This window comes from Chrysemys picta, chromosome 3 (assembly GCF_011386835.1).
Source record: "Chrysemys picta bellii isolate R12L10 chromosome 3, ASM1138683v2, whole genome shotgun sequence".
Lineage (NCBI taxonomy): Eukaryota > Metazoa > Chordata > Testudines > Emydidae > Chrysemys > Chrysemys picta.
In genome coordinates, this window is record NC_088793.1 from 208,408,486 (window position 1) to 208,423,925 (window position 15,440).

The 15,440-nt window shown below is 51.2% G+C and overlaps 3 protein-coding genes across 11 annotated transcripts in view; 1 reads left to right on the forward strand and 2 right to left on the reverse strand.

Moving 5' to 3' along the window:
* Positions 1-1,749, reverse strand: part of ABHD12 (abhydrolase domain containing 12, lysophospholipase) — a 61,239-nt gene extending 59,490 nt beyond the window's left edge. The window contains exon 1 of the mRNA XM_042852740.2: positions 1,544-1,749. Within this exon, the coding sequence (XP_042708674.2) occupies positions 1,544-1,725 (182 nt within the window). The 5' untranslated portion in view covers positions 1,726-1,749. The remainder of the gene's footprint in view (positions 1-1,543) is intronic.
* A 58-nt stretch (positions 1,750-1,807) lies between these two features.
* Positions 1,808-6,760, forward strand: GINS1 (GINS complex subunit 1). 2 transcript variants are annotated; one of them, XM_005293540.5, is made up of 7 exons: positions 1,808-1,980; positions 2,903-2,967; positions 3,990-4,085; positions 4,879-4,969; positions 5,169-5,285; positions 5,889-5,963; positions 6,568-6,760. In XM_005293540.5, the coding sequence occupies exons 1-7, from the start codon at positions 1,906-1,908 to the stop codon at positions 6,634-6,636; spliced, it is 588 nt and encodes a 195-aa protein (XP_005293597.1). In that variant the 5' UTR covers positions 1,808-1,905; the 3' UTR covers positions 6,637-6,760. The 2 variants fall into 2 exon arrangements, with proteins under 2 accessions (XP_005293597.1, XP_023959955.1); XM_024104187.3 differs by lacking the exon at positions 1,808-1,980 and adding an exon at positions 2,079-2,192.
* Positions 6,761-8,633: 1,873 nt separating this feature from the next.
* The window catches only part of NINL (ninein like), a 54,355-nt gene continuing 47,548 nt past the window's right edge, over positions 8,634-15,440 (reverse strand). For all 8 annotated transcript variants that reach the window (XM_065590850.1, XM_065590846.1, XM_065590851.1 and 5 more), the window contains 4 exons: positions 15,232-15,345; positions 13,485-13,697; positions 11,539-11,652; positions 8,634-9,418 (listed from right to left, as the gene is read on the reverse strand). In XM_065590850.1, the coding sequence (XP_065446922.1) occupies positions 9,227-9,418; positions 11,539-11,652; positions 13,485-13,697; positions 15,232-15,345 (633 nt within the window). In that variant the 3' untranslated portion in view covers positions 8,634-9,226. The remainder of the gene's footprint in view (positions 9,419-11,538; positions 11,653-13,484; positions 13,698-15,231; positions 15,346-15,440) is intronic.

The window sequence follows — 15,440 nt, forward strand, 5'->3', positions numbered from 1 at the left end:
TAATTGTCTATTTGGTATCACACCATATCCAGAATCAAAAGTCTTTGAGACTTTAGGGAGGTGTTCATAGTAGTCAAACTACCGGTTCAGTAGTTTTCTATGGGCCCACTGCCATTATCTAGGCAAAAATTTCTAAAATAAAAGTTTGTGACAATAGTATTCCAGATTAAAAACTTCAACAAGAACCAGATCGGTGAACCTTTGCACCCAAGCTGATAATCTTGTAGGACCTTAGAGCTAAATAATCGCAGAATTCATCCTCTGCAAGGATGTGTTATCACATTCCGCGGTGCAATCCAGATCAATGAGGCGTTGTGTCACCACTCAACTTGGGGTGCCTCACAATGCTTTGCTGTTGTAACTTCCAACCTGGGCCATTCTCAAACAGCAGGCAGGCGCAGGTCACATCCTGAGTGTCTGTGTATAGCTGTAGTCTGCCAACTACACACCAGACATGCTTTGCCTTCCAGGTGCCTTGGTTATTATTTGCAGGATGACCCCAATGCACGCCCAATCCTAAATTTTCCTCAAAAACGGCTTTTGTGATCAGTTCAGATATTAGAGGTCCATTGCCCCTGTAAGGGGGTCAATGTACAATGGTTTGCTCCTTTAATCTGAGTTACCAAACAATTCATTTTAAACACAACCCTGGATTAGTTTTGATTAAAGAATAAAACAAGCTTATTTAACTATAAAGAGATTGATTTTAAGTGAGTACAAGTCCAAGATATTAAAGTCAGAAATAGTTACGAGAGAAATAAAGATAAAATCCTTCCTAGTAGCTAAGACTTAATAAACTGGTTCAAGATAAAAACCTTACCACATGCTCCTAGCAACATGGCTGACTAAATTCTCAGGTCAAACCTCCTCCCAAAGTCCAAAGGCTGGTTCATTTGTCTTGGTAAAAGACATAGTGAGAGATAAAGAAAGAGATATTACCCAGGGTGTTTTGCCCCTCACTTTTACAGTCCAGTCACCCTTTGAAATGCATTTTCCTGAGTGTTCCCCCTAGATAAAGTTCCTTCCAGTTGCGAGGATGGAGCCATGGAGTCTCATGGGGAACGGGGGACAGAGGTTCTATGTTGTTGTTGTTTGTTAAAATGCAAATTGATCTGTTCCTGGCCCTTCTTCATTGCCAAAGAATGATCACTTGACTGGTGATTGCCAATCAGTTTTGATTGCAGCAGGCTAGAGGTGTCAGCTTGTCCTTTGTCTTTGAGAAACAGGTTTACTCCCTCCCCAGACTTGTCTGGTAAACACATTTTGGTCATAATTTTAGCTTATGTTCATCACTTTGCATATACTGTTGCTACACACATTTCAGCATGATTATGGGTCTGTGTCTGTCACAGAGGTCACGGAATCCATGACCTCCATGACTTCTGCAGCAGCCAGTGTGGCTGGCTGCTCGGGCAGCCTTGAGCCAGCCGCACTGGCCCCTGCTGGGGCAGTCTCTGGCCTCTGCACCCCCTCTCCCCCCAGTTTGGGTGTAAGAGGGGGCTCACGGCTGAGGCAGGAGACTGGGGTGCAGGGCAGCGCTTACCTCGGGGGGCTCCCTAGAAACAGCCGGCAGGCCCCTGAAGCTCCTAGGTGGCGGGGCCAGGGGGCTCCGTGTGCTGCCCTACCCGCAGGCACCACCCCCGCAGGTCCCATTGGCTGTGTTCCCGGCCAATGGGAGCTGCGGAGCCGGTGCTCGTGGCGCAGCACGTGGAGCCCCCCGGCCATGCCTCGTCCCTGGGCGGGACGTGTCTGTGCTGGAAGGGGAAGTTTGTCCCTCGCCGGCGTCTGTAAGGCAGGGGGCGTGGCCACGATCTGCCGCCGCTCCCATTGGCGGAGCGGGCCGGCGGCGCGCTCTGGGACCAGGGAGCAGTTCCCAGCTCGGTCCGCGCTGCTCGCGGTCCCCCCATGTTCGGCGAGCGGGGCGCGGAGCTGGTGCGGGGCCTGCACCGCGCCGCGGACGGGCACCTCCCCGCCTTCAACGTGAGCCGCGGGCCGGGCCCCTCCCCTCCCCGCCCCCCCCTCCGCGGGGAGCCCGCCCCGCCCCGCCCCGCCGGTCCGGCCCCTCGGGGCCCCGGGAGAGCCGCGCTACAGCCCAGGGGCCGGCAACCGGCTGATTGTCAGCGGCCTCCCGCCGCCGGGCCGGGCCGGGCTCTGCTTCTGAATTGAGCTTTAACTGACGCGCCTTAAACCTTGTAAAACCCTCATTAACTTTACCCCCCCCCCCCTTGAGTGCTGGGCTGTGGCCTGGGAGACAGACAGACAGACAGACAGACAGAGCCCCTCTCAACACGTCAGCGTGTGTGTCTGACAGGGAAACCTTAAACCCGAGTGAATAAGTGAAGACTGGCCCAGCACTTCTGAAAGGCAGCCGGGCCTGCTCGGGGGGTTCCTGTGGCTCTCTGGGAGGTTGGCCATTGGGCGTTTCGGACTGTAGGTTAATGGACAAAACAATGAGGGTCTCAAATTTGCCTTCAAACATTGTTCCTCTTACCAGGGGCATCTGTAAAGGAAGAGGCGGAAGAGCCGAACGAAGGGCCGTATCCTGCAAACATTTACCACGCGGCAGCGTGATGCCGTACATGCAGGCGGGATCGTGCCCCATTGCCCCAAGGATCCTGCTCAACTGGTTTCTCAGCAATTAGCTTTTCACTTTTCTGTAAACACTGGTTCAGGGTAACGGGACACTCCCATGCCAGCCGAAGTTGGAGCAGGGCAAACCCGCTATGAGACTGCCTTCTTTTGAAGAGATTTCTTTATGACTTGAATATATTTCATTTCAGTTTATAAAGTAGGCATCTCTCCCTGCCTCTGGCTGTAATGATGGAGCGCCATGCTTAATTTAGACAAGTAAAACTTATTGACTCAAAATACCTGCTGAAATCAGTGAATTTATATGTTGCAGGAGGATGGAATCCGACAAGTTCTTGAGGAGATGAAAGCTTTATATGAACAGAACCAGGCTGATGTGTAAGTGTGGTTGTGTTGGTGAAAAGACTAATGAGCTGTCTACGCATGAGAAGAAAGGGAAAGCATGCCTCTTATTTAGAAATGACAAATACAGGAATGTTTCTCTTTGTTCATGTGTGTTAAAGAGGCCATTAGAGTTTGTGCTTTTTTTTTTTTTTTTTTAACACCCACCCCCCCGAAAAAAAAAATTTCAGAGCTTCCTTAATTATCATAAAAAAGAAAAAGTCTGAAGTACAAGGGAAGTGACATCTTTCCTGTTTTGTTGAAGGTCTTCATTGGAAGGCCTGGAATTGTGGATTAGAAACTCAGACTTTAATTGAAGGGACCAGCATGCTGCATCTTTAAGAATCCAATTATTTATCAAGCCGAATTAAACATGTTCAGAAAAACATCCAAAAAGAGTTTGAACTGGGCTGAATAAAAAATTGCTCTGCTATTAATCAGATTTCATTTCCTGTGTATCTGTGATGTGAAACTGCTTGACCATAGATGATATACTCAGCTGTGCAAATCCACTTACTGATCTAAGGGTGCATTCCCAAATGCAGGAAAGGACATGCATTGTTAAATGTCACTTTTTACAAAATTGAAACAAAAAATGAGTGTTTCAGTTGTATTTAAGAGTAAAATATGTCTTAAAATATAGCTAGGAATGTGTATGAGATAAGCAGCATGGATCAATTATTTTTATGCCTTTGTTCTCTTTTTGTTTTGTATTTTCAAAGAACAAAATTGCCCAGTGCCAGAACAAATTTGTTCTGAGAACACACCAGACAGCTAGCAAACTAGCTAATGTGGTCAAGAGATTATTTACTTAGCTGAACTCTAGTATGTCGCTCCCAGTGGGAGAAAAACGAGGTTGTGGTGAGGAGGGTGCTAAGTGCCAGAGAAATTCTAAACTAAACTACATCTGAGCTTTGTGTGAATGTGTAGCTTTGGGAAAAATAATAGGAAGAATATATGCTTGCCAGTTTCTTGGTCTCAGCATAATGTAATACTGTTTCCCTTTGCGTTATTACCAGAAATGAGGCTAAATCAGGACGAAGTGACTTGATCCGAACAATCAAATTTCGTCATTGTTCTCTGCTGCGAAATCGACGATGTGTTGTTGCATACCTGTAAGTTTCTAATGGAGGTGTATCTTGCTTTCACACCAATTGTCTGTGACTGGAATACGGTCTCTTACATGGACAAAGAGCTGCTTTTTCAAGCGCTTCCTCTGATTTTGTGTGCCCAGATTGAGACACTGTGATCCTAATTTTCAAAGGGTGCTGAGCACTTGCTGGTCCCATGGACTTCAGTGGGAGTTGTGGGTGCCCAGCACCTCTGAGAACCAAGCTGCAATGTGTGTTTAAAAACTAAGCACACAGATCAGAGGCCACTCTTGAAAATTCTGGCCTTGATTCTTTTCCCAATGTTTTCATATTATGTTCAATATGAAACATTGTTTATCTGCTTAATCTTGGTTGTAGTACTGCATTCATCAGTAGTATCCAAGCACCTTACAAATGTTGTAAAATGAACACAGGAAGGTCTCTGTATCATTTTCCCCTTATTCTGTAGGGGCCTTGTTTTTATTTAAATACACCTCTACCCCGATATAACGTGGTAAAGCAGTGCTCGGGGGGGGGGGGGGGGGGGCAGGGCTGTGCACTCCAGTGGATCAAAGCAAGTTTGATATAACGCGGTAAGATTTTTTTGGCTCCAGAGGACAGCGTTATATCGGGGTAGAGGTGTATATGATTTTGGCAGGGCTATGGAGGGAAGACTAGAATAATAGGGTTTTACACTTCATTCTGAAGGCATCAGAATTGGTATAAATAGGGGATTGAGTCCAGATTCCTTTTTGGATTAATACCTCTGTTTCTGATTGAGAACAGAGTGGTTTTAATCCCTGGTTAATTCTTCCAGGTATGACCGGTTGCTTCGGATCCGAGCCCTCAGGTGGGAGTATGGCAGTGTCTTGCCAAACGACCTCCGATTTCACATGTCTGCTGAAGAAGTAAGCCCAGCTTTGTTATAAACTTGACTTGTTTAATAGATTCAGGGTAGAATGGAAGTTGTACTGGTAGACTTAAGAAGGCAGTGAAAAATATTTTAAAGTGGCTACAAGCCATGTTTTTTAAAGCGTGTGCACTCGTTATTGATATCCTGTGTCCCTGTAGGATTGTTGGTTTAGTTTAGTGTTCTTATGTCTACAGACGGAGTGGTTCAATCAGTATAAAAAGTCTCTTGCTACCTACATGAGATCCTTAGGAGGAGAGGAAGGGCTGGACCTCACCCAGGACATGAAACCTCCCAAAAGCTTATACATCGAAGTAAGTGCAAGGCTGGGGCTTCTGAATGAGCTTTGTGTGTGGAACTATCTATTAAAAGTGCACACCCAGGCTGGCAACACAAGACTCGTGAGCCACACTCGGCTCTTTTTGAAGACATAAGACTGCATGGCAACACTTGGCAGCGAAGAGTTTGAAGATGTGCAGGTAGTGGCTGAATGCCACCAGGCTCTGCTCTTCCTTTTCCTTTAAACTCTGGTCCCAGTGTGCTCAATATGCCCTCTGGTTCTAGGACCCCTTCTCGCTGTGCTCTTGCCTTTATTCCCTCACCTCCATAGAGACTCCTGATCATCCCCAGTAGTTCACTTCTCTGCGAGATACATAATGTGATGGGGGGGCTGGTGTTAAGCAAGGTGGGCCAAACTTACACAAACGAAGGTTGAGGGTGCTTGGTTTTGTGTTTCAGTTCCGTTTTATGTTAGATGTTGTTGGGCTGTGTGTCTGCCTTAAACACAGGTCAGGTGATGTGCAACAAGAGGAAACAGTGATTTGTGCACACACATTGCATTCTGTGCCTGACACATTGGTACTCCTGTCCCTGTGCATCTGCTGATGTTGAAAGAGACCCATTTCTCCTTACTGTAGGTTCGGTGTTTAAAGGATCATGGAGAATTTGAGATTGACGACGGTATAACAATTCTGTTGAAGAAGAATAGCCAGGTACCTATGCCCAGAGAGCAGGACAGTTACTAAAACGGGATGACTGAATCCTTAGTGTGTAGGAATGAGTTGAGGAAATCACTCTTCTGCCCCCGTGGGGAGCGCTTCCTTGGGAATCCTTCACGGAAAGGCTTGAGGGGGAATAACTGACAGTCCAGTGAGTGCTCTTGATTCTGAAGGGTCCCAGAGCCCGTTGTGATGTACTCAGCGTGGCACAGCTGCAGTAAAATGCCATAGCTTCATGGAAGTCAGCAGAACTATAACAGTTGACAGCAGCTGAGGATCTGCCCCTGGGTGGATGCACAGTAGTGAGGGGGGAGAGCAATTCTGGTTTAATCCTTGAAACAGTTACTGTGGGCGTAATGCTTGCTTCCCTGACAACGGCCATTGTCCACCCAGTAGTAAGTGTTGCAGACGAGCCATTTTTCACAGAGAGACCTTACTGGTTCCACACAGGACACAGCAGCTGGGCAAATCTAGCTCTGCTGCCCTCTTCAGCTGTTCCTAGGGTGCAGCCTGATGATTCTGCTCAAGTCCAAATGCAGAACTGGCTGTCTTCACGCAAGGCTGCCTTGAATTCAGAAAACCTCTGTTTGTTTTTCAGCATTTTTTACCACGCTGGAAATGCGAACAGTTAATCAGACAAGGAGTGCTGGAGCATGTTCTGTCATGAACACAGGGCGGGAGCTGTGGGCCAGCCTCCATTGACCTCCTTCCTTGACGAACTCTCTAATAAGAAAATCAAACCAACTGTAGCAGTGATTTTAGCAGGGGCAAATACAGCTTTTCTAGTGTAATGTGTCTGTGTGGTGCTATGGTCTGCAAAGCACGGGGGTGGGGGGAGAGACAATTTGATAACTTTCCCTGAAAATACACAGTGAGAAGCTTTTGGGAGCATTTATAAAGTGATGCCAGTTGGCAATGGGGTCGGTTTCAAAGCGGCTGAAGTAGTTTCTGGGGCAGCACCTGCGTGAGTCCCTTTAGCAACTCTGTGCTTTCACACTCCTACTTCGATCCAAGCAGGGGTGAGTGATGCACAGAGGCAGCTACCAGGAAGCCCAGAGGATTTTTCTCTAATCTTCCTGCAATACCTCTGGTGCGTGGGGCCTCTTGCTGCCAGGGAGAGCAGCCAGGAGACAAGAGTCACCACAGGCTGCTCCTTGGCCTGGCCCATGCTACCCCCCCAGCCAAGATCCCTGAAGGCCCTAACACCAGCTCCTTTAAGTGGTCCCTCTGCCCCCACCTCCCTTCATGGCTCCTTCCCTGTGGGACCCTGAACCACCTCTGGGGCTGGAGTCATTGCCTAACCCCCCAACCAGCCCCTTCCCTTTTCCTGCACTAACAACATTCCTGGTGGTGCCTCCCCTGCTGTACCAGCAGCCCCTTACCTCCTGCACTGGGACATCAGCTGCTCAGCAAGTCCCCTGCCACACACCCAGCCCCATATTCTGGGCTCCACAGACCAGCACTAACAGGCAGCTAGCCGGGCCTGCAGGGGAGACTAAGGGGCCTGGTTCCCCCTCACTTTAACATCCATACCAGGGAGGGACACAGCCCCTGCTACCATAGAGCCCCAAACGCTGGACTCCCCTGGTTTTACTTCATTGCCAGGCTCCTCCAATGCCCAGCAGGAAGGGATACGTTGCTGTTCTTGGGGAACCAAGGGGGCCTGGCTCCAGGCCCCAGCTGACAGCTCCTATGGCCCCTACCCAGAGAGGCTCTGTTAGGGTGTTGCTGCTATTGCTGACAAGACCCTGGTGCCAGCCCTTCCTCCTCCCATCGTGCTGCACGGCTGGGCAGGGAGGGATGCTCGCCCTGTTGGTGGGGAATGGAGACTCCATGCACAGGGAGTCAGAAGAAACGGGGTAGATGAGCAACACAGAAGGTGAACAGAATGCACCTCTTGCATCCTCAGACTGAAGGCAGCAATAGGGTGAAAGCAAGTCCCCCACCCAGAGCGAGACCATAAACAAGAAGTGGGAGACTGCTTTCACAACCGGCACACGTGGGAGGACCAATGCTTAACAGGCCAAAATGGGCTGTAGTAAAGGCCATATCCCTAGAGCAGGTGATGTACTAGCAACCCCTGAACCCAGCAAGTGAGCAAATGCTTGTACAAAAGACACCACAGACACAACTCTGAAAGGAAGGATGGAGCTGCCTGCATGGAACTTGGAGGCAGGAGATTGGAGGCAGCACTGGAAGTCAGTCTGTGTGCACAGAGCTGGAGTGCTGTCTGCAGTTACAGCATCTTTGTAAATAGTTCTCTCAATAAAGAGCCATTTTAGTTTACAAGTATGGAGTCCTCATGTCCTCTCAGTCCTGCATGCTGCATGAGACTCCATACTCATCAAGTAAAACCCCAATGCTCTAATTAGTAAATTCTGTGCATCCCCTCACTCCCTGCTCAAGGAGCCCTGGTGCTACAGCGCTGAAGAGGAGCAAGGAACAGATGAGCCAAACCATATTTCACAGGAGAGGAGTAGGGAGCAAAGTGACTCCTCTGACAACCAAGGCAGAGAACAAGGAGAGATCGCTCCACTGTCCCAGCTCTCTGGGCCAGGGCCTGTACTCTTGACTTGATATAAGCGAGGGTCTGTGTGTCCTAGAATCCAAGGGAAGTTGGGCAGAGCCAAATCCCAGAGGAAATAAAATCAACCCAGAAACCAATGGTAAAAATGTAATTTTAATATTAAAACCATTTCCCATTCCCAGTGACCCGAAAGCAGAAGACCCTAAAAATACAGCAGGTCGTTCCACTTCCAGCAGCATGGGCCCCTGAATGAGAGCCAGGACTCAGGGGTGAATAGTATATTCTCTGTGTATAAAACTGCATGTACAATACAAACTGCCAGTGTTCAGACAAATTCAGAGGGCACGTTGCAATTACCGTAAATAGCCCCAAGACAGACCCTTCCTTCTATTGTCTGGAATGGCCTGAATGGCATTAAATCATCCAATGCTTTCCCATTGAAAACACAGGGCACGCTTCTCTTATGGCCATTATCTCTTTCCCCCGCTCCCTGAGAGATCTCAGCAAGCCCTTTCCCCTGCCGGGCGCAGCGGGGGAAGGCGTGCACGGTGTCTCCACCCAGCACTAACACTGCCTATCCCAGCGGCAGATGGGAGTTCACCATGACCCAGTGTGCAGACTGGGACCCCCTGCAGCACAGCGGCTCCCAGGCTGAGATAATGGAGTGCAGCGACCGTGTCTGTTACTGATTGTCCTTCCAGCTGCAGCCAAACCCAGCGCCGGGGCCCCTTCACACGCCGAGAGATGCCTGCGCCATTCTTCTAATCACTTCGGTCAGGGCTGAGAGCTTTTCCTCCAGGGCCAAGTTCTTTTTCTCAGCATTTTTCTGCCTCTGCTCAGTCGCCTGCAGAGCTTTCACCAGCTGCGCGTTCTCCACGTACAGGTCTTTCAGCAGCAGGTCACACTTCACGTTTCTGTCGCGCTGGAAAGCGGGAGGAAACAGCTTTAGGTCAATGGCCGTGCAGCCCTGCATGAACTCCCCTGGGGTCGGGCTCTAGGCCTTGTCTTGTAAAAATAATTGTTACAGAATCAGATGGAGCCACAATTAACAACTCTTCACCTGGACAATGGGGCAGGCTTTGATACCAGGAGAGCGGCCCTCTGGTGCCCAGCTGATCTAACTGGAGCCTGATTTCTTATCCACCCTCTGCTGGGCACAGACAAGGTGCAGTATAGAGAAACTCATAACCCCGACTCAAATGACATTCCAGACACTGCCCTAGGGCTCTCTCCCCAGCACGAAGCCCAGACCCTGGGGCCAGATAAGCAGAATGCAGGGAGATGAACTCCACCCCTCCAATCCAGAGCCAGGATGTGGGGCTATCTCCTATAGCACCTCCCCTCTGTGGCTGCTACTCCACCCTAAGGGCAGGAGAATACACAGCCCCTCTGGATTGGCTGGGCAGGGCACTGGAGACCACAGAGTCTGTATCGGGGAAGAGGATCTTCGCACGTGGACTTGCCAGCTGAGCGAGGAGGGCTTTAAACGAGGTGACAAAAGCCCCAGGTAAGTATAACAAAAGGTGCCTGTAACAGAGGACTAGATGTTGGGGGCAAATGGAACATTGCACTGGAGTCACAGGAGCAACAAGAGGGGAAAAATCAGTGGGGGAATCTGCTCAACATCTTAGATGTTTATACACAAATGCCAGGAGTATGGGAATAAACAGGAAGAACGAGACGTCTTAGTCTACAGGCTAAATTATGACTTAATTGGTATGAAAGAGAGTACGCTTATACAATGTGCAGATCACACCAAGCTGGGAGAGGCTGCCAGCACGTTGGAGGACAGGACTGGAATTCACAATGACCTTGATAAATTCGAGAATTGGTCAGATACCAACAAGATGAAATTCAATAAAGACAAGTGCAAAGTACTGCACTTAGAAAGGAAAACTCAAATCACAGCTACGAATGGAGGATCACTGGCTAGGTGGTAGTGCTGCTGAAAACAATCTGGGGTTTTTACAGTGGATCACAATTTGAACGAGAGTCAACAATGCGATCCAGCTGCGAGAAAGGCGAATATCATTCGGGGGTGTATTCGCAAGAGCGCTGTATGTAAGACACGGGAGGTCACTGTCCTGCTGTACTCGGCCCTGGGGAGGCCTCATCTGGAGCACAGTGTCCAGTCCTGGTGCCGTACTTTAGGAAGGAGGTGGATAAGTTGGAAAGAGTGCAGAGGAGAGCAACAAAAATAGTCAAAGGTTTAGAAAATCTGACCTATGAGGGAAGGTTAAAAAAACTGGGCCCGTTTAATCGTGAGAAAAGAAGACCGGGGGGGACCTGACAGCCTGCAAATCCGTGAAGAGCTGTTCTAAAGAGGACAGTGATCAGTTCTTCTCCATGGCCACTGATTTAGGACAAGATGTAATGGGTTTAATCTGCACCAAGGGAGAACTAGGTTAGAGATTAGGAAAAGCTCTCTAACTCTCAGGGAGGGAAGCTCTGGAACCGGCTTCCGAGGGAGGCTGTGGCATCCCCGTCACTGGAGGTTGCACAAACCCCTGTCAGGGAGGGTCTGGGTTTACTTGCTCCTACCTCAGCACAGGGAGCTGCACTAGCCGAGCGCTCGAGGTTCCTTCCAGCCCGACACTTCTGTGACTCTGAACACGGACCCATGGCCCACTCTCAGCTAACCCCAAACTGACCTTGGCCCCCCGTCCTGCAGAGGCCAGTTGTGTGGTCTGGCGGCACACGGGCAAGGCCCCCTACTCTGGCTGCGATGGCTCCCGAGGATGCGGGGAGAGCTGCGATATATGGGATATAGCGGTCTCTGACCCCTGCACCCACCAGCCTAGCAGAGACCTGCGGCAGCGGGCCGGAGGGGAGGGGACCAGTGCTGCAGAGGGACGCAGAGATTCATCCCGTGAGCACCCAGCCTGGCACCACTTGGGGGAGGGGGTCTGATCTGGGCCGACAGCAGGAACGAAACCAGAGGTGCCTCTGACAGGCCCAAACAGCAGCTCCTGCCAGCTCAGCCCCTCCCTCGGCCCTTCACAGCCAGGCAGAGTCAATGGCTAAGGCCCCTCTATCACTGACCTGCTCCTGGAGCTGGGTCACCTTCTCCTGTAGCATCCTCTGCATGTTCCTCACGTCCCGTTCCAGCTCCTCCGTCCTCTCCTCCATCGTGCTGAGCAGCCTCTCGTGTTCCTCCTGCAATGCACGGTGACAAAGGCACATCCGGCCTCAGCCCCAAACCACTCCAGACTCACTGGGGAGCCACACCCAGCACCATGCGTGCCGGACACGGATTCCATTCGCCATCGCTCCTGTCGGGCACTGGCTGAACTGGCGGCCCCCTGTGACTGCTAATGCAAACACCCCTGTTTGCTGCTCCCTCGTCCTTCCCTTCCTCCTCCCCCAGGAGCGAGCTCATTCCCCTTTACACACAGTCTAAACCCCAGCAGGCGAGTTCTCAGAGGCAGGGACTGTTTGTATTTGCACATACAACACCTAGTACTGTAGGCGCCGACTTCCCCTCTTTCACGTGGGTGCTCGACACCCCCGGCCCCGCCCCTTCCCCACCTCCTCACCTGAGAGCGCCACATTCCCGCTTCCCCCACCCCAGCATAGTAACGCTGCCAAACAGCTGTTTGGTGGCGGCCAGGCAGGAAGCGCTGGGAGGTAGGCGGAAGAGTGGGGACGCGGCATGCTCGGGGGGGAGGAGCAGGTGGGGTGGGACGGAAGGGGAGCTTGGCTGCCAGTGGGTGCACAGCACCCACTAATTTTTCCCTGTGGGTGCTCCAGCCCCGGAGCACCACGGAGTCAGCGCCTATGCCTAGTACAATGGGGCCACGATCCCCGACGGGTCCTTAGAAATGAGGGATAATAAGGCCTGGTCTAGGCTAGGAAATTAGATCAGTATAACCACATTGCTCAGGGGTGCGAACGATCCACACCCCTGAGGGGTGCAGTTAACCTGAACTAACCCCCAGTGCAGACATCCATTCTCCCGTCGATCCAGCTCCCACCTCTTGGGGAGGTAGGGGACCTGCCCTCCCACTGCCATAGGGAGTGTCTCCACTGGAGCCTTGTAAGTGTAGACAAGCCCAAACATTAAATGACGTGGCAGAGACGGGACTGAATGGGTTTTATGTGGAAGCTCTTAGGAATTAGCACAAAACCTTTAAAGGATTGTGGAAGCAGAGAAAGAACTGTCATGCATTGCATTCCCTTTCTGTCAGTTCTTTCTCTGCTTCCACAGGATGCAGGGGGAACTTTACAGCAATGTCTTTAAAAGCAATTGCTTTTGAGTGGAGACTCCTTCCCCAAAGGCAGGGACCGTGACCTGGGAAGCTCTGTTTTGACGTTTTCCTGGGTTCAATTTCCATTGCTGGCATTATCTGCCGGGCTGGCTTTTCATTCTTTTCACGTTTATTTTGCTCTGTCTGATTTAATGAGAACATTTTGAAACTGGGCCTGAAGTGACACACCCTGAGACCAGCCCGACTGCCCACTGGCTTAGTAGCAGGGGTCACCAGGCACATGCACTCCTGTGTCCCACCCAGCACTAGCTCCCCACGCCACAGCCTCTGGCTTTCCCCCTGTGAACACAAACAGACGTACGGCCTCTCACCACGGCGACTCCTGCTCCTGGGCGCGGGACGAAGCTCAGCAGTGTGGGCAGTCTGAATGCAAAGGTTTGTTTCCCAGCGTTTGGGGGACAGCGCAATGAAAAGGCTGCACTCAGGGAGTTTGAATTAACACAATGGATTGTGCTTTGTGTTAGATTTTTAAGATTAATGGTACGTCCCATGACTGAGCTCTTACATTGCCCTTTTTGCCACAGATCTCAAAGCACCTTACAAAGCCAGTGAAGTCTCATCATCCTCATTCATCAGATGGGGGAAACTGAGGCACAGAGCGGGGAAGTGACTTGCCCACGGACACCCAAGAGCCAGGAACAGACCCCAGATCTCAAGTCCCAGGCCAGCATTGGGTCCCATTGCCTTTGCTGATGAGAAATCTCTGCCCCCGCTTCTTACCTGAAAGGTGGCCAGTTGCCTGCTCGCCTGCTCGGCCTGGAAGCTGAGATTGTCTTGTAGCTGCTGAACTTTCCGCTGTTCTTCTGCCCACCTCCTTTGCAGCTGGGCGAGACAGTTCCTGGAGACTGAGCTTTCCAGCTGGTCCTTTAGCTGCTGCAGCTCCTGCCCGTGCTGAGACTGGGTCAGGCTCAGTCTTGTGTTGGCTTCTAATAACTACAGCACACGAGAAAAGTGAGACTGAGGCACCATTTCACAGCGGAAGACACAACAGCATCACAAGGGATGGGGATTTAGGGGCGCTCCCAGCTAACCCACAGTGCTGTGGGCAGAAAGAGGCTCAGTGCTCATTCCGGGCGCTGGTGCAGTGAGAACTGGACGGACTCCTGTTGTAAGGTGGCAGCGTAACCTACGGAGATTAGTGCCTGAGCTATGGTGCAGGGTGAGGCCACCGAGCCCAGAAAGGCTGGTCAGGGGACTCCACTGGCTATTTCAATGATCACGTACAGACAACCAGAAGGACATTAGCCACTGGCTTCCTCGAGAAGACGGAACATCAATGCGACGCTGTCAGACGTGGCTGGTCCCGCTGTATGTTGTTAATCAGCAGAACTACCTGCTCCTGGGCTGAGAGAGCAGCTCCAGAACGCACCACTCAGGCTGCAGGGAGGGAGACTAGGTCGCTTTCTCCCAGCCCTGTCGTCTGTCACAAGAGCAGAACTGACGCACCAGGCCTGCCTACAAGAGACCATTAGTAACAGGTGTAAGGCCTGTGACCAGGGAACTGAGACCCTGACACGCTGGGAAGGGCCTACAGTCACGCTAAGGAGAGGCCCAGTGCACGCTGGGAGCCGTGGCTGGAGAAGTGGGCTCTTGTTGGTCTGTTCTGAGACTGAGGCTGGTTCCTCTCTCTGTGAGCCGAGACGGGCTGGGTTCAGAGATGGCTGGAGGATGCCCATGGAGCAGAAGGCTGTGGATGCCTGGGGAGTTCACCCCAGAGCAACCCATCACGTGGGAGGAGGGCGCCAGGTGACCGTGTTTGCCAGTTTTGTTGTTTTCCTGCTCCAAGTTATAACTATTGGGCCCCTATCTCTCTAGGGCAGGCGTAGGCAACCTATGGCTCGCATGCCACAGGCAGCACGCAAGCTGATTTTCAGTGGCATTCACACTGCCCAGGTCCTGGCCACCAGTCCGGGGGTCTCTGCATTTTAATTTAATTTTAAATGAGGCTTCTTAAACATTTTAAAAACCTTGTTTATTTTACATACAACAATAGTTTAATTATACATTATAGACTTATAGAAAGAGACCTTCTAAAAACATTAAAATGTATGACTGGCACGCAAAACCTTAAATTAGAGTGAATAAATGAAGACTCGGCACACCACTTTGGAAAGGTTGCCGACCCCTGCTCTAGGGTTTAGCCATGCGTCCTAGAGCACTCAGGAGTTGGGGGCTGCCTGCACATCGTGCATTATCTCCTCCGATTCTCATCCCCACGAGGGAGGGGGCTTCTCCCAACACCTGGCAGTTGTCGCTGACCCCGCCCCCAGTTGGAGCAGTTCCCTGCCAACAGGAGCCAGCGCCCCCCAGTGGTCACACCCCTTTAGGGGGGGCATGTACCACAGGGGTTGCTAGCAGGGAACAGGTACTGCGATTATAGCTGGTTCCTTGCACCCAGGCTTCTCCCCACCTGCAGCCAAGGACCAGCCACCATCCAGCCCCGCCTGCAGCTGCATCAAGTCCGTACCTGATCCTGGCTTTCCTCCAGCTCCTCCCTAAACTGTGCTGCCATTAGCCGCAGCGTCTGGCACTCCTGCGTCACACGTTCCAGTTCCACCTCCAGCTCCTGCACCTGGCTGACCTGTTAGGCAAAAGGGGGGGGGGGCGCCCGTTAGCGTGGAACCCCGCAGACCAGGCTATTTCTTGGGTTCCTGCTCTCGGTTCCGTGGACGTGAA

Bases quoted from the DNA above. Each gene is read 5' to 3' on its own strand.
- GINS1 (XM_005293540.5), top strand. From the start codon at position 1,906: ATGTTCGGCGAGCGGGGCGCGGAGCTGGTGCGGGGCCTGCACCGCGCC. The intron at 1,981-2,902 runs GTGAGCCGCGGG...TATATGTTGCAG, and splicing joins GGCACCTCCCCGCCTTCAAC to GAGGATGGAATCCGACAAGT. The intron at 4,086-4,878 runs GTAAGTTTCTAA...TAATTCTTCCAG, and splicing joins CGATGTGTTGTTGCATACCT to GTATGACCGGTTGCTTCGGA.